At 48.7% G+C, this 25074-nt stretch overlaps 2 protein-coding genes across 3 annotated transcripts in view; both read right to left on the reverse strand.

The window, feature by feature from the left end:
- The window catches only part of LOC119566362 (zinc finger and SCAN domain-containing protein 2), a 558782-nt gene that overhangs the window by 149423 nt on the left and 384285 nt on the right, over window positions 1-25074 (reverse strand). The window lies entirely within an intron of this gene.
- On the reverse strand, window positions 623-2962 carry BORCS6 (BLOC-1 related complex subunit 6). Its single transcript, XM_007069659.4, has one exon. The coding sequence runs from the start codon at window positions 2439-2441 to the stop codon at window positions 1725-1727; it is 717 nt and encodes a 238-aa protein (XP_007069721.2). The 5' UTR covers window positions 2442-2962; the 3' UTR covers window positions 623-1724.

Raw genomic sequence — 25074 nt, forward strand, 5'->3', positions numbered from 1 at the left:
CCCGGGAAGCTGCCAGCAGCTCCGGCTCCTAGGCGGGGGCAGGAGGCTCCATGGTGCACGCTGCTGTTGCCTGCAGGCACTGCCCCCCTCCAGCTCCCATTTGCCGGGAACTGGCCAATGGGAGTGCGGAATCGGTGCTCGGAATGGGGGCACCGCATGGAGCCTCATGGCCCCCCAGCCGAGGAGCCGGACCTGCTGGCAGCTTCCAGGGCACAGCGTGGTGCCCCAGGACAGGTAGGAACTAGCCTGCCTTAGCCCTGGAGCACCGCTGACCAGGCTTTTAATAGCCCGGTTGAGGGTGCTGACCGGAGCTGCCAGGGTCCTTTTTCAACCAGGTGTTCCGGTTGAAAATCAGACACATGGTCACCCTAGCCCTACTCCAGTTTGCAGGCTCCCACCGGGGGGGACTCTGTTAGGCCCAGCTGCACCTCCCCCCCCACTTCCGGGCTGCCCCTGGGCTGCTGGGGGGGATCCCTTCTGGGCCTAGTAGGGGTTCAGGCTCTGATCCCCTCCCGCTTCCACTCCTCTTTAGACTGGACTCCCCTGGGCTTTAGCAATGCACAGACAGAGGTGTGCCATTCCGGTAGGGTCTTACCAGGAGAGAAATGCCTTAGTGCACCAAGGGGCTGAGAGACTCAGAGCCAGGAGAGTCACTTAACACCTCTAGATGAGGAAACAGCTGAGAGCAGGAAGTTCCTGTCTTTATTAAGTTCCCCCCATACAGCATAGCCTGGTCCTCTCTGGAACTGAGGAAGGCTTTGGGGCTCTATAGCTAATTCTTTCTGTTCCCCAGATACACTGAAAGGAGCACTTCCATACCACATGCCAAATATTAAATACATGCAGCCCTGCTGTACTAAAACAAATAAATTAACCAGTTGAAGGGTATAAGGTCCACAGAGCATATGTACACAACTGTCATTTCTTCCATATTTAATATAGGTCACAGGTTAGGCTGCTAAATGTGGAAGCGAATGTGAGAGTCATCAGAGGTTTTGAGAGAGGATTCAGAATCTGCTTCTGAGCCGGCACCCTGCAAATCCACTTGTAGGGCAAACTCCTCAGCTGCTGAATACGGAGAGCATGGGAATTTCAAAACCACTCAGGGCCGGCCTTGTTCTTCACCCATTGAAATGAAAGGTAAACCTCCCCTTGACTTCAAAGGGAGCAAGGCAAGAGCAATGCTGGGCTCTTTTGAAAATAACACCGGGAAGCCTCAATAGCAGAAGTTCTTTCCTATGGACACATTTTAAGTTGTTTGGCAAATTGCAGAGTGGTTTTATTAAGTATAAATATTCTTATTTTACAGGGAAAGGTGAAATACACAGATGAGGGAATCCAGTTTGCTATTCCTTGTCCAGCTGACAATTCTTCCCAGCTGGGATTTTGAAAGCAGCCCAACTCCCACTGAAGTTGGGTTCCTATTGAATTTGAGAGCATCATTCCCTTAGGGTCCTTTGAAATCCTGAGCATGCATCATCCCCTCTAACGAACAGAGAGGGTGGGAAATTTTCAAGTAATTGGTCAGGGGACATTAGCCCCTTTCAGACACATGCTCGGCAAAGCAGTGTCTGCTTTTAGTGTAACAGGCTTATGGCAGCACAAGACATGAAAGAAACACACAACCACACACATTACATGTTCCCTTTTGGAGTTTGCAACCAGCACAGCGGTCCCCCTCCCCCGATAGTAACAAAGCAGCTGAGAAATGTTTTCCAGCGCCGCTACTTGCACAGTGACTCGAATATCTCCAGGGTCCTTTTGATCTCCCGGATCTGTTTGGCCAGGGCGTGGACCGGCTGCATGGAGCGGTCCAGCTCCTCGCAGCGGGCCATCAGGGTGTACATCCCTTTGATACTCATGTCTACGGACTCGCCCAAGCTGTCCACGGCGTCCCGGTAGGTCTGGATGTAGCCCACGCTCAGGGCCGTCATGTTCTGGATGCTGCCGTTCAAGCTCCTCATCATCTGGTCCACTTTGTGGGCCACCTCTTGGGTCAGGCGCTCCAGCTCCGTCAGCACCGCGGGGTCAATGGGGGGGATGTCGGCCGCTTTGCTCCGCCCCAGCCCTGGGAAGGGCTGGCCCGGGGGCTCCGGCTCCTCCAGGCTGCCCCGGGAGCTCAGCTTGATTTTCAGCTGCAGGTTGTTGGCCACGAAGTGGGTGAGGTCCCCGTCGTGGCTGACCGTCCCTTCCAGCTCCAGGGCGCTGGAGATGGTGGCGCGGCGCCCTTCCTGCGCCCGGCTGGCCCCGTACGCCTGGCTGATCCCATCCAAGCTGCGGCTGTCCAGCAGCCGCCCTCCGGCCAGCCTGTCCCCGGCGGCAGCCGCCTGCTGCCTCCGCGAGCCTTCCCGGCACGGATCCTCCCGGCTGGCCGCGGCCCCCGGGGCTTGGACGCGCACCTGGGCCATGATGTGCTGCGGCAGGCCTGCGCCCCTCTCCATGCTCCGGCCTGGGGCTTCCCAGCGCGCACAGGCCGGGAGAGCGCGGGAGGGGGGCAGAGGGACCGGAGGAGGAGCCTGGGGAGGGACGCAGGGAGAAAGCCAGCGATCCAGTCTGCCCACTTCCCTGCTTCCTCTGTGCACCTTTCCCAGAAGGAGGAGCGAGCTGCGGGCAGGGGGATCCCTGATTGGGCTCTCCCGCAGGCAAAGAGCAAATCACAAGGAGCAACACCAGGACAGGGGGAGGAGACGAGACAGGAGAGGGTGTGATTGAGAGGGATGGGATGGGGAGAGAATAGGATGAGGAAAGAGAAAGTAGAAAAAAGAGACAGAAGAGGGATGGAGGGAGAAGAGGGGGAGGGAAAGGGTCACGGAAGTGAAGGGCAGATTCATGGATCTTAAGGCAGAAGGAATCTGATCATCTACCTTGACCTCCTTCATAGCGTGGGCCACAGAATCTCACCCAGTTGCCTCCGTATTGAGCCCAGTCACCTGTGTTTGCCAAAGCAGTGGTTCTCAGCCAGGGCTAGGCAGAGGTCTTCCCGGGGGGGGGGGGGACATCAACTCATCTGGATATTTGCCCAGTTTTACAACAGGCTACACAAAAAAGCACTAGCGAAGCCAGTACAGACTAAAATGTCACACAATGACGTGTTTATTCTACTCTGCATACTATACACTGAAATGTAAGTACAATATTTATATTCCATTTGATGAATTTTATAATGACATGGTAAAAATGAGAAAGTCCACAATTGTTCAGTACTAGTGTGGCTGGCGACACTTCTGTATTCTTATGTCTGATTTCGTAAGCAGTCAGAGCAGCAGGATGTATTTCCCTGGCAGGAGCTGGAGAGAGCCTCTGGCATCGTGGGGAGAATGGGATCCTGCTACGGGGGATGAGGAAATGGGGGGGACAGAGCCCTGGCATGGTGGGGAGAATAGAGGATCCTGGTATGGGGAAATGGAGGGCACAGAGAACCCCTCACAGGGGGCACCCAACCCCTTGTGAGGGGAGGGAAATTGGGGGGTATAGGGGAAGGGGGCATACAGAGGCCCTGGCATTGCAGGGTTTGGGGGGTTGCAGGGAGACCTTGAAATAGAGAGGATGGGAGGAGGGCATCCAGGGATGGAGGGATACCAGGAGTCCCAGAGCTCATGCCCCTCTAGCGTATGTTTAGAAAACACAGTTATTTTGAACCCAGCTGTGATTCCTTCCGATTATTGTTGTGTAGAGAGCAAAAGATACAACACAGAAGAGAGAAGACATATTTGAGATCAGGAAGGATTTTTCCCCTGGGTCAGACAGACAGAGACCCTGGGGCCATTTTTTGCCCTCCTCTGCAGCGTGGGCTCTGGTCACTTGCAGGCTTAAACTAGTGTAAATGGTGAATTCCCTGTAACTTAAGTCTTTAACTCATGATTTGAGGACATCCGTAGCTCAGCCAGAGGTTAGGGGTCTATTCCGGGAGGGCCGGGGGGGAGCTTCTGTGGCTTGCGACATGCAGGATGATCCCTTCTGGCCTTAAAGTCTATGAGGTGTATTATGGTAGTTCCTAAGGGCCCCAGTCATGGCCCAGGGTCCCACTGTGCTAGGCACTGTACAAACACAAAACAAAAATACATCCCCTGCCCCAAAGGGCGTACAATATGAGTTTAAAGCAAAAGACAGCAGAGACAGACAGGGCAGTAAAAGGAACCAATGAGCTAATAATGGGTCACAGGATCAGCAGTGATCTCAGCGCACCAGCAGTCTGACTGTTGTCGAGTTTTTTATAGGCATTGCAGCAAAGGAGTGTTTTGAGGAGGCATTTGAAGGAGAAGGAGGAAGAGGTAGTTTTGCAGATGTTTTTGGGGAGCTCCTCCCAAGCCTGAGAGGAAGCACATGAAAAAGCACAAAGGGGCTTGCGAATTTCATGAGTACGCTGAATCATGGGCCAACCAGAGGAGGGAGTCGACCTCTTGGTGCTGAATGAAAGATGATAGGTAGGATGGGGAATAAACATTGCAGTCTCTTGACAGTGAAGACAAGCAGCTGGAGAAAGTGACTGACACGCTGGAGAAAGGGGAGCCAGTGGAGGGATTCAAAGAGAAGGGTGACACAGGCAAAGCGACTGGCTAGGAGAGCGATCTTTGCAGCAGCATTCTGAATGGAGACAAGCGGGGCAAGATCCCAGCAGCGTTCAGTCCTGATAGATAGGTGGGGGCTTGGGGAGGGCGGGTTGGATGGATGGATAAATAAAGGGGTGTGTATGGGTCAACCGATAGAGGTGAGTGTGTGGAGACAGGCAGATAGATAGGACTTGAGTCTCCCCTATATTACATATGTTTTGTATGAGTCCATTGGAACTGATGTAACAGCCAAGAAACAGACCCCAATCTGTGGGGGTCTCCTTATCATTTTATGCCCTTCTCGTTCCACTCATGAAATGAAATCCATTGACACCAGTGGGAGGTCTGCCATTCACTGCAGTGAGGCCAGGATGTGACCCAGGGTCTGAAACGTTTCCCCCCACAAGGAAAGCCTGCAGGTGAGGTTCTGGGGCTCAGACCTAGCTCCAGGCCACAGCCCTCGCCTTGGCTGCCTGTTAGAAGAAAGGACTGGTTGATCTGTGTGTTTGGCTAAGATTCCTATGTCGGGTGGGTTTCGGACAGGTGAGGCAGTAGATGGGGTTTCCAGCGATGTGGGGTGCTAGGTGACCTCGCCCAGGCCAAATTTGCATGAACGTCCCAGACACATGTCAATACTGCAAGGATCTGAACTAAAAACAAGGTGTATTAGGAGAAAAGAGGAGAAAGTCCTACTGTAAAGCAAACCCCACAGTTGGCAAACCAACCTAAGATATTAGACATGATTTATTGTGGAAGAGTCAGCATGGCTTTTGTAAATCTATTAGAATTCTTTGAGGTGGGTCAACAAACATGTGAACAAGGGTGATCCAGTGGTTATAGTATACTTAAATTTTCAGAAACCTTTGACAAGGTCCCTCACCAAAGGCTCTTATGCAAAGTAAGCAGTCATGGGATAAAAGGGAAGTTTCTTTTGTGGATCAGTAACTGGTTAAAAGACAGGAAACAAAGGGTAGGAATAGATGGTCAGTTTTCAGACTGGAGAGAGGTAAACAGTGGTGTCCCCCAGGCGTCTGTACTGGGACCAGTACTGTTCAACATATTCATAAATGATCTGGAAAAAAGGGTAAAACAGTGAGGTGGCAACATTTGCAGATGATACAAAATTACTCAAAATAGTTAAGTCCAAAGCAGACTGCAAAGAGTTACAAAGGGACCTCACAAGACTGGGTGACTGGGCAACAAAGTGGCAGATGAAATTCAATGTTGATACATGCAAAGTAGTGGATATTGGAAAACATAATCCAAACTATACATACATAATGATGGGGGTCTAAATTAGCTGTGACCACTCAAGAAAGAAATCTTGGAGTCACTGTGGATAGTTCTCTGAAAACATCCACTCCATGTGCAGTGGCAGTCAAAAAAGGTAATAGAATGTTAGGAACCATTAGCAAAGGGATAGATAACAGGACAGAAAATATCATACTGCCTCCATATAAATCCACGGTATGCCCACATCTTGAATACTGAATGCAGATCTGGTCACCCCATCTCAACAAGATATATTGGAATTCGAAAAGGTACGGAAAAGGGCAACAAAAATTATGAGGGGTAATGAACAACTTCCATATGAGGAGAGATTTAAAAGACTGGGACTTTTCAGCTTGGAAAAGAGATGACTAAGGGGGATATGATAAAGGTCTATAAAACCATGAATTGTGTGGAAAAAGTGAATAAAGAAATGTTATTTACTCCTTCACATAACACAAGAACTAGGGGTCACCAAATGAAATTAACAGGCAGCAGGTTTAAAACAAACAAAAAGAAGTACTTCTTCACACAATGCACAGTCAACCTGTGGAAGTCATTGCCAGGGGATGTTGTGAAGGCCAAAACCATAACAGGGTTAAAAAAAGAACTAGGTAAGTTCATGGAGGATAGATCCATCAATGGAGAACCCCATGCTCTGAGTGTCCCTAGCCTTTGTTTTCCAGAAGCTGTGAATGGACAACAGGGGATGGATGATTGCCTGCTCTGTTCATTCCCTTTGAAGCACCTGGCATTTGCCACTGTTGGAAGTAAGGATACTGGGCTAGATGGACCACTGATATGACCCAGTATGGCCGTTCTTAAGTTCTTATATGTGCAGCTGCCTATCCTTGAGGGGATCTGGGCTAATACAAACTACAAAGTGCATAAGGAGGTGGGGTGGGGGGAAAGGTAATCCCTAATTAATATAATTTTTTAAAATGCAATTACTGACCTGACATTGTCACGAAAATAAAGGAGGCTCAGAGTTGTGACATACAGGGGTACAATCCAGACCAGTGAGAGGCTGTGTCACCTGCCCCCCATGACTAGGGGGGGCCTTGCAATGCCTTGCTGCTGTAGTCTCCAACCTGGACTGCTCACAATCAGCCACCAGCATGTAGGTCACTCGCAGACATGTTTGTGGAACTGAAGCCTGCCAGTCACACCCTGGGTTTCACCAACCTGGGTTATACAGCAGGGTGACCCCAACGTAGTCCCAGACTTTCCCTCGGAAATGTATGTTTTTCAGTGCCCAGCCCTCACCTGCACAGTCCAAATATATTGTCTGTTATTCCTTTAAGGGAATAATATACACTAGCCTGTTATCTTAAATAGAGTTACCCAAACACTTTAACTTAAACACACTGGATTAGATAAAACAATAAAACAAGTTTATTAACTACAAAGAGAGAGATTTTAAGTGAATGCAAGCAATGAGACATAAAAGTCAGAAACGGCTGCAAGAAAAGTAAAGCTAAACGCTTACTGGTGCCTAACTTCACAAACTATATTAGTTTTAAGCAAAATTTCTGACCACATGAATCAAGAAAGATTACTGGCCAAACTCATCAGGTCGGGACTCCTTCCCCCAAAGTCCAATAGCTGTTTTCCTTTGGCTTCTTAGGAGTGATGCCAGAGACAGAGAGGGAGAGAAAAAGGGGTGTCTTGGGGTGTTTGCCCCTCCTTTTTATAGTCTCCTGTTCCTCAATGAAAAGCATTTCCGGCTGGGAACTAGGAGACAGCCAGTCTCAGGAGGAAAACCCTTCATGCTCTCTCTTTGTTCGATGTAGATCTTTGTGCCTGCCACCTGGTCTTGCCAGACAATGGCCACTTGGTAGGTAATGGCCCATTAGCTTTGTTGACACCTGCCTGGGGCATCAGCTTGCCCCTTGTCTTTGAGAAACTGGGTTAACCACTCCCCAGACTTAACTGGGAAACACACTTCAGTCATGATTTCAGCTTACGTTCAGACCTTTACGTATAATGTTGCGATGTGCACTTTAGCACGCTCTTACTGATCAGCCAGGTGTGAGTTTTCAAATGAAACCTCACCAGGCATACTTTGTACAACCGCTATTTCAGTAGGGTGTAGGGTGCGAACACAGGGGTGTATTCCATTACAGAAGTGTCTCGCTCAGGATTTTATCTTGCTTCTGTGAAAGTGGTGGCTGAGCACTGGAAGCAGCGGCAGCAGGTGACCCATGTCGGGCTCTGGCTCCTAGTGGAGGGATTAGGGTGACCAGATAGCAAGTGTGAAAAATCAGGGAGGGTGGGCAGGAGGTAATGGGTGGGGGGGGTAATATCAAGCCCCTAATAATCAGGACGGTCCTGATAAAATCAGGACATCTGGTCACCCTAGAAAGGATATGAGTCTGCTCCTGGCTTCCCTTTAAGGTGGCTGCTTTTTTAGTGCAGGCAGGTACTTCTTTGGTTCTGAGGTCCTGAGTTCAATCAGTCTGAGCCGGGGAGGCAGTTCCAATTGATCCTGGTGAGAGATGGCTGGCACGTTGGCATAGGGAAGGCAGGGTCTAGATCCACACAAGACAGAGAAATTACAGTGTCTGGAACCACCACGTTAAAGCCGGATGCCAAACCATCAGAGCCGGGGAAGTGAATGTTCTTAGATATGGCTGTGAGCCGGGCTGTCCCCTGTGCTCACAGCCCTCTCCGGAGCTTGGCTCCCATGTGGATCTTCTGGTGCTGCATGAACATGAACCTCTGAGCAAAGCTGCTCCCACGCTCAGCACATTGATAGGGCCACTCCCCGGTGTGTCTCCTGCAGTGTTTGCTGAGGGTGGAGCTGTAGGCAAAGTTCCTCCCACAGTCGGGGCAGCAGTAGTGTCGCTCTCTGGTAATCTTGGGAGACAGGCCAGTCCTAGCCTACAGACAGCCCCCCAACCTGAAGCGAATACTCACCAGCAACCACATACCACACAACAGAACCACTAACCCAGGAACCTATCCTTGCAACAAAGCCCGTTGCCAACTGTGCCCACATATCTATTCAGGGGACACCATCACAGGGCCTAATAACATCAGCCACACTGTCAGAGGCTCATTCACCTGCACATCTACCAATGTGATATATGCCATCATGTGCCAGCAATGCGCCTTTGCCTTGTATATTGGTCAAACTGGACAGTCTCTATATTGGTCAAACTGGACAGTCTCTACGTAAAAGAATAAATGGACACAAATCAGATGTCAAGAATTATAACATTCATAAACCAGTCGGAGAGCACTTCAATCTCCCTGGTCACGCGATTACAGACATGAAAGTTGCAATATTACAACAGAAAAACTTCAGAAACAGACTCCAAAGAGAGACTGCTGAATTGGAATTAATTTGCAAATTGGATACAATTAACTTAGGCTTGAATAGAGACTGGGAATGGTTGATTCATTATCAAAAGTAACCTATTTCCCCTTGTTTATTCCCCCTCCCTCCCCCCACCCACAAGCCCCTAAACCCCAAGGGGAACCATCTCCTCACACAGCGAGATCAGAGTCTCGTAATTTTCCTGCATGACATCCCTGTAGAGCTGCCTCTGCCCTTCATCCAGGAGCCCCCACGCTGCCCAGGAGAAATACACGGCCACCTCCTCAAACGCCACCGGTGCCTGGAACCACAAGGAACCCCGCTCAGCACCCCGCCACCCCGCTGCATGGTCTGAGGCCGAGCACGCAATTTCTCAAATCTTTGTTCTTATAGCATCATCCTTGCTGGGCTCACTGAGTCACTGATCCCAAGGCCAGGAGGGACCACTGTGATCATCTATTTGATCTCCTTTATAATGTGGGCCATAGGACCTCCCTGAGTTAATTCCTGTCTGCACTAGAGCAGAGCTTTTAGAGAAACATCCAATATTGATTTAAGAATTGCGAGTGATGGAGAATCCACCACAACCCTTGGTAAATGGTTCCAATGGTTAATTCCCCTTACGGGTAAAAATGTTACACCTTATTTCCAGTCTGAATTTGTCTAGCTTCAGCTTACAGCCATTGGATCTTGTTATTCCTCCCTCGCCTAGACAGAAGAGCCCATTATCAAATATCTGATCCCTTTGTAGAGACCAGGTGGGTGAGGTAATAACTTTTACAGGATCGACTTCTGCTGGAGAGAGAGACAAGTTCTCAAGCTGCACAGAGCTCTTCTTCTGGTCTGGGACAGGTACTTAGGGCAGGTCTACTTTGCAAACACTGCTGCTTAATTAATTTAATAAATTAATAAATTATTAATTAATAAATTTTACTTAAATTAATAAATTTGTAGCTCTTTGATGAAGATGCTCTAAGCTAACGGGAGAGAGTTCTCCAGTCGGCTTAGTTACTCCATCTCCGTGAGAGGCGGTAGCTATGTCAGTGGGAGAAGCTCTCCCGCTGACATAGCGCTGTCTACACAGGGGGTTGAGGTTGGGATAACGACATTGCTCAGGGATGTGGATTTTTCACAGCCCTGAGTGACATAGTTACACTGAAGTAAGTGTGTAGTGTAGGCTTGGCCTCGGAGTATCACAGCTAAACATAAGGTGGAGGAAATAGTTTAGCGTAAGTCGTTAACACATATTCTAAGAGACTGTGATATTCTATACCTTGGGGGAGCGCCCTGTAACCCTCATATTCCTCATATATATATATATTTGTGATATTGCATATAAAGCATGCCATGTAAGGTATCAGGGGAAAGGTTATGATCTGGTGAAAGTCTCTGCTCTATCTAAATATGTACACTATTAGTGCATATGAAGTTATGAGAGTGTGCTGTATGGTTGTCAGTAAAACATGCTGTAAGTCGGGGAATTGGCCAGATATTAGCTCTCCAGGGACAACAGCAAGGAAAGTAACCAATGCCTGGGAGGGTGTCAAACAACCATCAACAGTCATTGTCCAGCGGCGGAGTTACAATTCAGTGACTCACCTGCATAAGGCCACACCAGGGGAATTGCTCAACCTTGCCTGGTGACTCAGCAGTGCTCACCAGACATGCCTGGACTTGTGTTCTCCAAACACATGGACTAAGGATATAAAACAGAACAGGAGCCATATGCTTGGCCTTTCTTCTTCCCCCACCTATACTGCAAGCAACAAGGACACTCTGAAGACTGAAGACTCCAACGGAGGAGACTGGCCCAGGTTTCAAGGGTGAAACCTGTGCACTATGAACTGCAATATCCAGTAGGGAGAGAAAAACGGCTTAATCTAGATGTTGCCCAGTCTAATAGGGTTGAGAGATTAGTCTGCGTGCTTATATTTTATTTTATTTTATTTTGGCTTTGTAGTCAATAAATTTGTTTTACTGTTTGTCTTTACCAGTGAGTTTGCTTGAAGTTTTTAGTAAATCTGCTCAGGTTAGAAAGGCTGGTGTATGTCCACTTTCCATTGATGAAGTGGTGAACTAATTAATAAATTTGCATTGCTCAAGAAAGGGTCTTGAGCAGTGCAAGATGGTATAGTCCTGAGGCACAAGGCTAGGAGGTGGGGGGATTTGGCAGGTGCCTTTCTCTCTGTGATTCATGAGTGGCTCTGGGAGCATTCATGCAATCTAGCTGGGTGTGGGTGCTTCACATACGGTTGTGCTGAGTGATCACAGTGCCAGGAGGGATTTGCTGTTTGTCACTAGCAAAGCAAAGCACTGTGAGAGACAGCCCAGGTTGGAGAGTTTAGGGGGCACAGCAGCCCCATAGTCCCAGACTGCACCCTGGGGATCCTGTCACAGGGACCATTCCAGGTGAAGTGGCCCGTTAATACCACTATAGTCATAAGAGGAAAAGGGAGGTTAGTGGGTTATAGATTGTTGTAATAAGCCATAAATCCAGTCTCTGTATTAAGACCATGTGTAGGTTGTCAAAGTCAGATTCAGGACTCACATAATTTGTCAGACCACTCTGTTTATTAGCAAAGCGCTTTGCCAATGCACCCAGATATGTGAGTCCCTCTCTGAGGCTCAAGCTAACTTATTTATACAAATAAGCCAAAGCCAATTTAACATAAGAGACAAAAGGAAGCAGAAACTGACAAATATACATACATATCTTATTTCCATACTAACGTTTACCAATCTCCTAGCTCAGTAGAAGCTCTAAGTTAATTAGTTTGAGGACCCATTATCTCACACTCCTTAATGTTTCTCTTCCTGACAACTCTATTTCAACAAACCCTTCAAGTAGCATTTCTTTAATGAATTATAATTTCAATATAATTCATTCTACTTTCACAAGGTCGACACTTAAAACACTCCATCGGCACAGCTACGCTGATGCAGCTGTGCCGCTGTAGCGCTTAAGTGAAGATGCTCCTGCACTGATGGGAGAACTTCTCCCATCGACATAGTGCTGTCTACACAGGGGGCTAGGCTATGTCTACACTACGGACCTTGCAGCAGCACCGCTGTTCCGATGCAGCTGCCCCACAGTAAAGCCTCCTGCGTAGCCGCCCGATGCCAGCGGGAGAAAGCTCTCCTGCCGGCATAATTAAACCACCCCCAACGAGCTGCAGTAACTACGTCAGTGGGAGATGCTCTCCTGCCGACATAGTGCTATTTCATCAACACCGAGGCTTTTGTTGATGAAACTTATGTTGGTCCGAGGGTGTTTTTTCATACCCCTGACCGACAAAAGTTTTGCCGACAAAAGTGCTAGTGTAGACACAACCTTAGCTTGTGGATTTTTCATGCCCCTGAGTTACATAGTTATACCAATATAGGTCTGTAGTGTAAATGTAGCCCACGCTTTTTAGTGTATCTCAAAGGTATGAATTTAAGCACCCAGGTCAGCTTTTGATTGCATCCGATGAAGTGAGCTGTAGCGCACGAAAGCTTATGCTCAAATAAATTGGCTAGCCTTTAAGGTGCCACAAGTACTCCTTTTCTTTTTGTGAATACAGACTAACACGGCTGCTACTCTGAAACCTTTTGAAAGTGTGCAGGTTTCCTTTGAGGATGAGGACTGAGAGGTCAGATATGGAGTGATCGCTTTGGGAAAAGTGTTCACCCACAGGTGACAGGGTGGTTTTGTCTTTCATCATTTTCCTGTGTGAATTCATTGAAGAGTGTAGTGATTGTCTGGTTTCACCCACATCGTTGTTATTGGAGCATGTAGTGCACTGGATGAGGTACGCCACTAATTTTGATAGGCATGGGTAGGACCCATGGATCTTGAAAGGCGTGGTGTGGAAGGGTTCTCCTTGTAGGTACTCAGGGATTGTGATCAAGTTGCCCCTTAACCTTCTCTTTGTTAAGCTAAAGAGTTTGAGCACCGTGAATCTATCACTATAAAGCACGTGTTCCTATCCTTTAATCATTCTCATGGCTCTTCTCTGAACCCTCTCCAATTTATCAACATCCTTCTTGAATTGTGGGCACCAGAACTGAAGACAGTATTCAATGAGTGGTTGCACCAGTGCCGAATACAGAGATAAAGTAACGTTTCTGCAACTCCAGATTCCCCTGTTTATACATCCACGGATCACATTCGCTCTGTTTTGCTGGGAGCTCCTGTTCCACAAATTACTCCCCAGGAGCCCCAAGTCCTTGTCTAGCATCCCTGCTTCCCAGGGTGAAGTCCCCCATCCTGTAAGTATGGTCTGAGTTCTTTGTTCCTCACTGAGTGACTTTATATTTGGCTTTATTGAAACCCACATTGCCCTGAAGTGAGAGCGCTGGAGTAACTTGGAACAAATGGCAGCATCTCTTGGCTCTTTTTCAGGGCAATGCTCCTGGCCAGACCTAGGAAGGACTTAGCAGGCTGTGGGTTTGTCCCCAAGGTCTGTGGTTAGTACCTCACTCTAAGAGAACTCATAACACTTAAACGTGCAAAGAGTCCTTGCTTAAAATGTTCCCCAAACTCTGCCCCAGAGAGAACCTGGGGCTGGTAGTCAGTGGGAAGGTGGAAGAAGCTGCAACGGAGCAGACAGGAGGTGAGAAGGAACCATGGGTGATGGTGGGGGGGAGCAGTTATATCCGCTGTGCTGCTTACCTGAAGGCTGAACCTGCCATGCAAAACCTCAGCCTCCCAACAGCCATCACTCTGCTCCTCCCAAAGGGCCAACCACCGGGGCAGAGCTGAGAAGAGAAAATATGTAGAGACAGCATGCCTGGAACATAGTTCATCCCAAAGCTCAGGGCCTAGACTACTCCTGGGCAATGTTCCCTCTAATTTTTTCCATCCATGTGCAGAATAAATTTTGTTATGTGCACCGAGGTATGTGCCTATGTGCGACACTAGTAGAAACAAAAAACCTATATAGAATATATATGTTTTAAAAGTTACCATAGGAATAATTAGTCCAGCCAGGACAGGTTAGGCACTTTAGAACTCACTACTCAAAGAATTAAATTTAAGTGTAAGAGAAATAAAAATCATGAAATGCATAGACCAGTCAAAACACTAAAATAATGCTTTGAAAGAATAAAATTACAGCAAATATATGTGCATTGCAGGAAGTACCAAGGAGCAACAGCAATAATAATACAAGTATGTGTTGGGAGCTGAGTGTGCAAGAGACAGAATATGTGTGTGTGTGACACAGAGACTCTGTGTCTGTGTGTAACACATAGACAGTGTGTGTGTGTGACACAGAGATGCTGTGTGTGTGTGTATTTGATACAGTGTGTGTGTGAGAGAGACAGAGAGAGCGTGTGTGTGTGACACAGTGACAGTGTGTGTGTGTGTGTGTGACACAGACAGTGTGTGTGCTGGCTGCTGAGGAAAGCCATGCACTGTCTCTTTAAAAAAAGAAAAGGAGTACTTGTGGCACCTTAGAGACTAACAAATTTATTTATACTCCTTTTCTTTTTGCGAATACAGACTAACACGGCTGCTACTCTGAAACCTGTCTCTTTAAGACACTCACTGAAAGCTCTCCTGTTCTTTCCTGAGCCCTATTGTCTTGTCTCCCCCGCTCTGTGGAGATGGGGTACATGAGCAGGGAGAGGGGGAGACAGAGACTGTGTGAGCTGGCTCCTGGGGAAATCTCAGAAACAGTGCACTGTCTCTTTAAAGAAAAGGAGGACTTGTGGCACCTTAGAGACTAACCAATTTATTTAAGCATAAGCTTTCATGAGCTACAGCTCACTTCATCGGATGCATTCAGTGGAAAATACAGTGAGGAGATTTATATACACACAGAACATGGCTGCTACTCTGAAACCTGTCTCTTTAAGAAAGGCACTCAGACACTCACCATTCAGAGCTCAGCAGCTCTGAGTCCTTCTGAGCCAGGCTGTCTCCTCTGGCCTGCTCTGCAGAGATGGGGTGCAGGCAGGGGCAGGGGGAGGGGGAGACCCTGACATCAGCTCCCTCCCCCACCCCCACCCCTGCTCTGCAGAGCCAACAGGAGGGTCCCAGAAGCAGCTGCAGGATGGAGCAACGTGGGGGGAGGGGCACCTGAACACATGCTGCCAGCTGTGCGTGCTCGGCTATCAGCTGGGCGGCACTTAAATCTCTCCTGTGTGGCTGCCCAAGCACGCAGGGTACAGGGAACACAGCTCCTGGGGGAATTCTGCGCTACTGCGTGCGCTCATAATTAATGAGCCACGCAACTTTTTAATTTTTTGCGTAGGAAAAAACTTCTGCTGGAATGTTGCTGCAGTTCCGCCTTTTTCCCACCAGAGGGCACTGTGGCTCTAGAACAAGGCAGCAGCTCCCAGCAGAAAATAACTTCTGCAGTTTCACCTTTTGCCCACCAGAGGGCACTGTGGCACTAGAACACAGCAGCCACTTCCAGCCAGCTAGGGAAGAGAAAGAGCCTGAAGAGCCTTCTTCACAGTGGGTCAGGAGACACAGGCTATGGGGAGACAGCATGCGGTCCTGGGGGAGGGGGCGGGTCAGACAGGGGCTCATAACAGCTAGTGTGGGAGGACATATTGGGGCAGGGGCTGAATGGGAGTGGAGGTGCATGGCCACAGGGAGGAGGGAGGTACAGGGCCACATAGGGACAGGGGAGTTGCTGAGTGGGACACAGAGACATATGGGGACAGGGGGAGGGGGGAGAGGGTGTCTGAGTGGGGGTGGAGGGCAGTGTTCCTTCTAATTTTTTCCATCAATGTGCAGAATGAATTTTGTTATGTGCACCATATCGAGGTAATGTGTGGATGTGCACCACCAGTAGAAACCAAAAACCTAGATATAATATATATTTTTTAAAAGTTGCCATAGGGATAATTACTCCAGCCAGGACAGGTTAGGCATTTTAGAACTCAAACAATTAAATTTAAATTTAAGAGAGAAATAAAAATTATGAAATGCATAGAGCAGCCAAAAAACTAAAATTACACACTTTGAACGAAGTATCAAGAAGTAATAACAACAACAACAAAAATACAAGTATGTGTTGGGAGGTGAGTGTGAAAGACAGTGTGTGTGTGTGTGTGTGTGTGAGTGTGTGTGACAGAGACACACACCAGGTGTGTGTGGGTGCATGACAGAGACACACACCGTGTGTGTGTGACAGAGACACGCATTGTCTCTTTAAATATGCTGACCCCACTTTAAGTATGCTGCCCTTTTAAGTAGATCAGCAAGTTCAGACACAGCAGCAGCTGCCAGCAAGCTCCCTCCATCCTGAGCCCTGCCGTGTGTCCCCCAGACACACTCTGTGGAGATGGAGTATAGGGGCAGGGGGAGGGGGACACCCTGACATCAGCACCCCTCTCCCCTCTCTTCCTCCCTCTCCCCCCCCCCCCCATTCTGCCCAGCCACACAGCTTACAGGGAACTTAGGTGGAGGGACACATGTGGACAGGGGGTGCAAGGACACATGGGGGTGCAGGGACACATGAGGACAGGGCAGATGTGTCTGACTGAATGGGAGAGGCTAGGGGTCAGCCAGGATCTGCATGTCCCTTCCGGCTTGTTCCATACTTTTCCCACCCATACCCAACAACCCTCCAAGTTCACATCCAGGCTCCTTCTGAGCAATTACTTCCTTCTCCCTCAGCTCCTCCATTACCCCTGTCTCCCCCAAGCCTTTGCACTGCTTCTAAGGGGTGCGGGAAATACGGTTCTGTATTATAGTTTAAATGAATTATTACTCAGAGTTCTGTATTAATATGCCTAATAAGGAATCTATTTGTCAAACAACATTTTCTGAATCTTTTTTGTTGTCTGTATTGTTACAGACATACTTGTTGACAGGTATTTTGAAATAAATGACCAAAAATAATTGAAACTGGTGTGATTATATTGTCTTGTTATTTTAACAAATAAAATATGCAGAATTTTACAGAATTTGAAAATATTGTGTGCAGAATTTTTAATTTTTTGTTGCAGAATTTTTAATTTTTTGGCGCAGAATTCCCCCAGGAGTACTAGAAACACACATGCTGTCAGATCGCTCTGTATGAATAACCTGTCCTCTTCATTGTTTACAACTCCCCCAATATTTGTGTCACTTGTGAACTTTAGCAGTGATTATTTTATGTCCAGACCATTGATAAAAATGTTCAATAGCTTAAGGCCAAGAACTGATCCCTGTTGGACCACACTACAAATACACCTCCCTGATGATGAGTCTCCATTTATAGTTACATTTTGAGGCCTATCAGTTAGCCAGTTTTGAATCCATTTAATGTGTGCCATGTTCATTTTTTAATGTCCTAGTTGTGTAATCAAAATGTTGTGCAGTACAAAGCCAAACGCCATAAAGAAGCCTAAGTATATTACATAAATGCTGTTACCTTTATCAACCAAACTTGAAATCTTGCCAAAAAAAAAAAAAGTTTGTTTGCCAGGATCTATTTTCCATAAACTGATGCTCATAAGCATTAATTATATCACCCCAAACTCTTCCCCAAATGGGAGAGGAGGGGCCAGTTCTGCCTCAATGACCCATCTTAGCCCTCAGGGAAAAGCTGCGGGCAGGGTGGGAATCAGGAGTGATACCTGCCATGAAGACAGGGCCCTGCTGGGGATGATACTGAGCAAGACAATACAGAACTGGGGGGCTTCTAGTGGCTTTGCTGGGATCCCAGCTTTTCCCTTCACCCCAGACTGTCTCTAAGCTGTTGTCGCTCATTCCTCACCTGTGCCGAAGCCTCTTGGGGTCTCCCTTTCCTCAGAGTCCTGGAGATCTAGGATGTGTGGCTCTTCCCCTCACTCCATCTGGGAGATCACAGCAGGGACAGGGAATCCTGATGGTGGGGAAGGAAACAGCAAATACAACAATTTAAGTTTGTGTCAGAGACTGGACTCGCTGCAGCCTTCGGCTCATGACTTGAAGTTGGCAGGGGACATGTGATGTGAATAGAGGGGGAATAGTTCACGGGGACCCTTTGGGGCAGGGAGACACCTGGAGGAGGTGGACAGCACCTCTTGTAGGGGAGTCAGGGATCCCCACACACATATATGATTCAGACATAGCACCTGTTACGAACACTTTGGAGCCTTTGGGAATGTTCCCCCGGGAATGAAAGTGATTGGACACAGCCTGGAATCAGAGAGCCCAACCAGGCAATTAAGTCATGCCCCTCCCCACACACACACACACACACCCCAAAGGGAAATCTTTAGTAGATTCCTCACCCAGCGAGATCAGAGTCTGGTAATTCTCCTGCATGACATCCCTGTAGAGTTGCTTCTGCCCTTCGTCCAGCAACCCCTCACTCCTCCCGGGAGAAATACACGGCCACCTCCTAGAACGCAGCTGGTACCTGGAACCACAAGGAACCCTATTCAGCAGCTGCCGCTCTACCCACAATCTGAGAGCTCAGGCTGCAAGGGGACCAGCCACATCAGGAGAGTCATGACATGGGTACCATTGCGGTGGGCTCGATCCAGGTGAGGGGAGGTACTAGCACCAGGCTCCTGCCTAGAATGTGTTACTACTCCGATGTGGTGGAGAGATGGGAGGTGGATCAGTATTGGGGACAGGGAAATGGGCAGCTGGAAGATGCAAGATGAAACGGAGGAGAGAGAAGGCCAAGGGAGAAAGGGTTAGAGATCAAGACCCCATTGTGCCAGGTGCTGCACAGACCCCAACCGAGATCGGGGCCCCCATTGTGCTGGGAGCTGCACACATTTGCAGTGTGAGACACTACACTGGAGAGCTCACAGTCTAAAGAGGCAAGAAAGACAAAGGAAGGGTTGTTATACCCATTCTATACAGGGGGAATGGAGGCCCAGAGAGACAAAGTGACTGACCCAAGGCCATTCAAGAGGCCTGTGGCAGAGACAGGCATTGAACACAGCTTTCTCAAGCCCCAGCCCAGTGCTTTGACCACAGCCACAGCGGCCTGGCCTGGCCCTGGCGAGTTTGGAGCAGAACACCATTCTCCTCCACCAGCGAGGGGCCACAGGAGCGAATGAGCCAGGTGGGGGAAGCTGGCCTCCTGCGGGAAGTGCCGTGACAGACCAGGCAGCTGCCAGGGCCTGGCACAGCCTCTCCCCAGGGACGAAGGGCCTGGGCAGGTGTGTTGGGCACAGCCATTGCTGCAGGGCTGGCACGGACAGGGGCACCACACAGAGGAGGCGAAGCTGGGACCCCAGGAGGGCAAAGCACTAGCCAGCTCACCTGAGAGTGGAGCGCATGGAGCAAGTCCATCATCCTCCCTTCCCTCCTCTCCTCTTCGCCAGAGATGGCCACCGGGGCAGGGGCAGAGCTGTGAGGAACAAAGATGCTGTCACATGCCCTGGCGTGAGAGTGGGACCCCAGGGGCAGACACGGGAGCTACAGAGCAAAGCACCGTTGTGGAGACGGACGCGCCCAGGGCCAGATCCACAGCCAGTGTGAACTGGAGATGAGCTATGGCATTTACACCAGCTGGTGATCCGGCCCCATGGATTACACCCTGCTGGGCTCAGCTGCACAGACACCCTGCCCTGGAGCTGGCTGAGGGGGCGGGAGGGAGCCTGTCTCTCCAGGCCCAGCTGCAGTGCAGGCTCTGATCCCCTCATTACTGCAGCCACTTTCTCCGGGCAACGATTTCCTGCCCCTGCTGCTGTTTCTCTCCCTCCCCGGGGATTCCGCTTGCTGCAACTCTCCCTGCGTCTCCCCTGTGCCCAGTGCCCCTGCTCGCCACCCTGCTGGGGCAATTCTCTCTGGGGCCCGGGGCTAAAGACGGAGACTCACCCCTGCACAAACACAATGCAGGAGTCACTCCGGGTACGTCTACACTGCAATTAAAAACCCGCGGCTGGCCTGTGCCAGGTGACTCCGGTTGCAGGGGTGTTTAAATGCAGTGTAGACTTCCCACCTCGGCCCAGCCTGAGCCCGGGCGTGTACTGCAAGTAACCAGACCTGTGAGCCAGAGTCAGCTGGCACAGGCCAGCTGTGGGTTTTTAATGGCAGTGTTGTTCCCCTATTGAAATCTGCTCAGACCCATCTAGACTTTAACTCAAGCTACCATGTGTTTACAGCTGTCTTAACCCAAGTTAACTCCGGTTAAGAGCGCACCCTTCTTTGCAGTGTAGACCTATGCTGGCACACCAGCATTTGGCTGAATTTCTCAGGGTTGGTACCACTGAAATGGACCTGGCCCACCACACACTAAGGTTCTTATCTGGCCTCCAACACTGCAATAAGTGAATACCTCACAAACTGCAGTATATTTATCCTTAGAGTACCCCTGTGAAGCCAGGCAGGGCTACTACTCCCAATGTCCGGATGGGAAACTGAGGCACAGAGTGGCTAAGTGACTTGGCCAGGGCCATATAGGGAGGCTGTGATGGAGCAGAGAATTGAACCCAGGTCTCTGGGTAGTGCCCTGGCCACTGGACCATCCTTCCTTTCCAATACACAACAGAGGTGTGCGTCTTGGGGGCAGGGAGGAATATGTGAGCCATCACACCAAAGCAAACCTCCCATTCTGGCAAAAATGGCCTTTCAATCTTTACCGTCCACAACAGCAGACAGGAGATAGAGTTATCTGAAAACTCCAGACGCCATCCGGGGTGCCTAGCTATTTCAGGCATGATGTTCAGACCTGAAAGCCATTCCTTCTAGCATTGTGTCAGTGAGCCAGCTGTTCAGGGTGACATTCAGTGCCCAGGGTAACCAAGGCTTCCTGTTACCCACAATTCCAGGCACTTGGTGAGCTACTGCTCAGGAGATGCTGACCAGAAGCAGGCAGCCCCTCTCTAAAGTGTGTGTGGGCCAAATGACGACGTGTCTTTCCCCACCAAGTAATGACTTTTTGTGGAGCTGGAGAAGCATTTCTAAGAGGCAGATGGTTCCAAGGCAATTAGAAATGGCAGGAGGATGGAATGTTGAGGGACCTGAAAATTGCAAGAAGATGGAATGTTGGGGAATGAAGGTTCCATGGCAGTTGGAAAAGGCAGGGTGTGTGTGTGTGTGTGTGTGTGTGTGTGTGTGTGTGTGTGTGAGTGAAATATTAGGTGGTAGGGCTGGGCTAGCACCTATCTTACCTGTATATTTCCCAGTGTTAAAAGGTTTAAATGTGTGTTATCCTCTCTCCACCCTTTCCAATATTTTAACATTGTTTTAAACATGTGGACACTAGGAACCCCTTGTAACTGGGCCTTAGTGGGTCACAAATGAGGATGCCAAATTCAGGACGAACTGCCAAGAAATAGGGCAAACACAACCCAAAGCTGGTGGTTATTTTTTTATAAGATATACCAAACCAGCCACAAAAGTAAAGTCCAGTTTCACCACATTGGCTAACAAGAAAACATAAAGGCAGTTTCCTCAGGCATTCCAGTTCTTATGTCATCACCAAAAACAGTGGATTCAGAGATGAGTGGTTCTTTACAACCAGTCTCACCAAATAATAGGTTCTTCTGATCCCAAAGGACCAGCCACACACCCAGGTCAATATATAATTTAGATCTTACCCAAAAATCACCCAATCCTGTAGTATCTACGAGCTAAAGGTTTATTCATAGAAAGAAAGAAAGAAAGAAAGAAAGAAAGAAAGAAAGAAAGAAAGAAAGAAAGAAAGAAAGAAAGAAAGAAAGAAAGAAAGAAAGAAAGAAAGAAAGAAAGAAAGAAAGAAAGAAAGAAAGAAAGTTAAAATTGGTTAAAGAAATCAATTACATACCGTAATGGCAAAGTTTTTGGTTCAGGCTTGTAGCAGTGATGGAATAAACTGCTGGCTTAGGTCAAGTTTCTGGAATACATCCACAGCTTGGATGGGTCATTCAGTCCTTTGTTCAGAGCTTCAGTTTGTAGCAAAGCTCCTCCAGAGGTAAGAAGCAGGATTGAAGACAAAATGGAGGTGTTTCCACGGCCTTTTATAACTTTTGCAATATGGAGGGTATCCCGTTGTTCTTACTGTGGAAAATCACAGCAACAAGATGGAGTTTGGAGTCACATGGGCAAGAATGGACTATAAGGTGGATAGAAAGGTGGCTAGATTTTCAGGCTCAACAGGTAGTGATCAACAGCTCGATGTCTAGTTGGCACCTGGTATCAAGCGGAGTCCCCAGGGGTCGGTCCTGGGGCCGGTTTTGTTCAACATCTTTATTAATTATCTGGAGGATGGTGTGGATTGCACCCTCAGCAAGTTTGCAGATGATACTAACCTGGGGGGAGAGGTAGATACGCTAGCGGGTAGGGATAGGGTCCAGAGTGACCTAGACAAATTGGAGGATTGGGCCAAAAGAAATCTGATGAGGTTCAACAAGGACAAGTTACTAAACTGATACTAAACTGGGAGGAGTGGTATGATACTAAACTGGGAGGAGTGGTAGATACGCTGGAGGGGAGGGATAGGATACAGAAGGACCTAGACAAATTGGAGGTTTGGGCCAAAAGAAATCTGATGAGGTTCAATAAGGATAAGTGCAGGGTCCTACACTTAGGATGGAAGAATCCAATGCACCGCTACAGACTAGGGACCGAATGGCTAGGCAGCAGTTCTGCGGAAAAGGACCTAGGGGTGACAGTGGACGAGAAGCTGGATATGAGTCAGCAGTGTGCCCTTGTTGCCAAGAAGGCCAATGGCATTTTGGGATGTATAAGTAGGGGCATAGCGAGCAGATCGAGGGACGTGATCGTTCCCCTCTATTCGACATTGGTGAGGCCTCATCTGGAGTACTGTGTCCAGTTTTGGGCCCCACACTACAAGAAGGATGTGGATAAATTGGAGAGAGTCCAGCGAAGGGCAACAAAAATGATTAGGGGTCTAGAGCACATGACTTATGAGGAGAGGCTGAGGGAACTGGGATTGTTTAGTCTACAGAAGAGAAGAATGAGGGGGGATTTGATAGCTGCTTTCAACTACCTGAAAGGGGGTTCCAAAGAGGATGGCTCTAGACTGTTCTCAGTGGTAGCAGATGACAGAACGAGGAGTAATGGTCTCAAGTTGCAATGGGGGAGGTTTAGATTGGATATTAGGAAAAACTTTTTCACTAAGAGGGTGGTGAAACACTGGAATGCGTTACCTAGGGAGGTGGTAGAATCTCCTTCCTTAGAGGTTTTTAAGGTCAGGCTTGACAAAGCCCTGGCTGGGATGATTTAACTGGGAATTGGTCCTGCTTCGAGCAGGGGGTTGGACTAGATGACCTTCTGGGGTCCCTTCCAACCCTGATATTCTATGATTCTAAGTGCAGAGTCCTGCACTTAGGACGGAAGAATCCCATGCACCGCTACAGGCTGGGGACTGACTGGCTAAGCAGCAGTTCTGCAGAAAAGGACCTGGGGATTACAGTGGATGAGAAGCTGGATATGAGTCAGCAGTGTGCCCTTGTTGCCAAGAAGGCTAATGGCATATTGCATTAGTAGGAGCATTGACAGCAGATTGAGGGAAGTGATTATTCCCCTCTATTGGGCACTGGTGAGGCCACATCTGGAGTACTGAGTCCAGTTTTGGGCCCCCCACTAGAGAAAGGATGTGGACAAATTGGAGAGAGTCCAGCGGAGGGAAACGAAAATGATCAGGAGGCTGGGGCACATGACTTATGAGGAAAGGCTGAGGGAACTGGACTTGTTTAGTCTGCAGAAGAGAGGAGTGGGGTGGGGGGGGGGATTTGTTAGCAGTCTTCAACTACCTGCAGGGGGGTTCCAAAGAGGATGGAGCTCAGCTGTTCTCAGTGGTGGCAGATGACAGACCAAGGAGCAATGGTCTCAAGTTGCAGTGGGGGAGGTCTAGGTTGGATATTAGGAAACACTATTTCACTAGGAGGGTGGTGAAGCACTGGAATGGGTTACCTAGGAAGGTGGTGGAATCTCCATCCTTAGAGGTTTTTAAGGCCCGGCTTGGCAAAGCCCTGGCTGGCATGATTTAGCTGGTGTTGGTCCTGCTTTGAGCAGGAGGTTGGACTAGATGACCTCCTGAGGTCTCTTTCAACCCTAATCATCTATGATTCTAAGTCACATGTTCATGTCCAATTTCCCTCAGTCATTGCCGGACACCATTACCTGCACTCCAGACAGCACGTTTACATGACAGTCCACTCAGTTTAGTTGGGTGTCTCCCATGGCCCATTGTTAACCAAGTGTTTCTTGATGAACCACTTAATTTGAACAGTCCCTCCAAGATGTGCTGGCTAGCTGCCTTGTGGATGTTACCCCAGGCGCCAACATTTGAAATCCAAGTATAGAGCCAATACTTATAACTTCACATACAAAAATGATACATGCATACAGATAGCATAATCATAACCAGCAAATCATACCTTTTTCATAGATACCTCACTTGACAACCTTTGTACAAGGTTTGCTGAAAATATATAACAGTGGTTGCAACGATGTTCTATATGGTTATATTGTAATCATATAACGTCACACCCCCTCCATGCTGGAGCTGGGGCCAAAGTGTTCTATCTGCCGTGTTCAGCAGGGATCATGAACCCCTGCAGGCCCATCTCACTCCTTAACGTCTGTACCCATCCCAGGAGGAACCCCGTTCCGTCACTCCCCTGTATCTTGCTGACTCTGGGCTTTTCTCTCTGCCCCTTCCCTTCTCCCAGAAGCTTTGTCTGAGGGGATTCACAGCCTCAAGGCTTGGGAGCAGTCAGGGTGAGCTCAACAGCCCGCTGGGAACCTGAGGGACTCCTCCCAAACAAGCTGGACAGATGAGCGCTCCCAGATTTGGGTGCTTTTTAGCAATATTCAAAGAGAGAGAAGGAGCTCATAATGGTTATGAGTGTTTGTAGAAAACCACAGGGAATCCAGACATGCCCAATCTCTCCAGGATTTATCTCCTCACTCCCTTATACAAATCTATTCAGCACAGGGCCAAAGCTTTCCTGCCACATCGGCATTACATAGGTCTGAGCATCGCAACTCCGCATCAGCAACTAACATTCAAGGGGGGACTCCCCTCCTTTACCAGAAGGATTGTGCAACAGAACTTT

The sequence above is a fragment of the Chelonia mydas genome, chromosome 6, assembly GCF_015237465.2.
Source record: "Chelonia mydas isolate rCheMyd1 chromosome 6, rCheMyd1.pri.v2, whole genome shotgun sequence".
NCBI classification, from domain to species: Eukaryota; Metazoa; Chordata; order Testudines; family Cheloniidae; genus Chelonia; species Chelonia mydas.

What these genes read in the sequence shown, in the direction of transcription:
- BORCS6 (XM_007069659.4), bottom strand. Translation starts at nt 2,441, where the DNA reads ATGGAGAGGGGCGCAGGCCTGCCGCAGCACATCATGGCCCAGGTGCGC.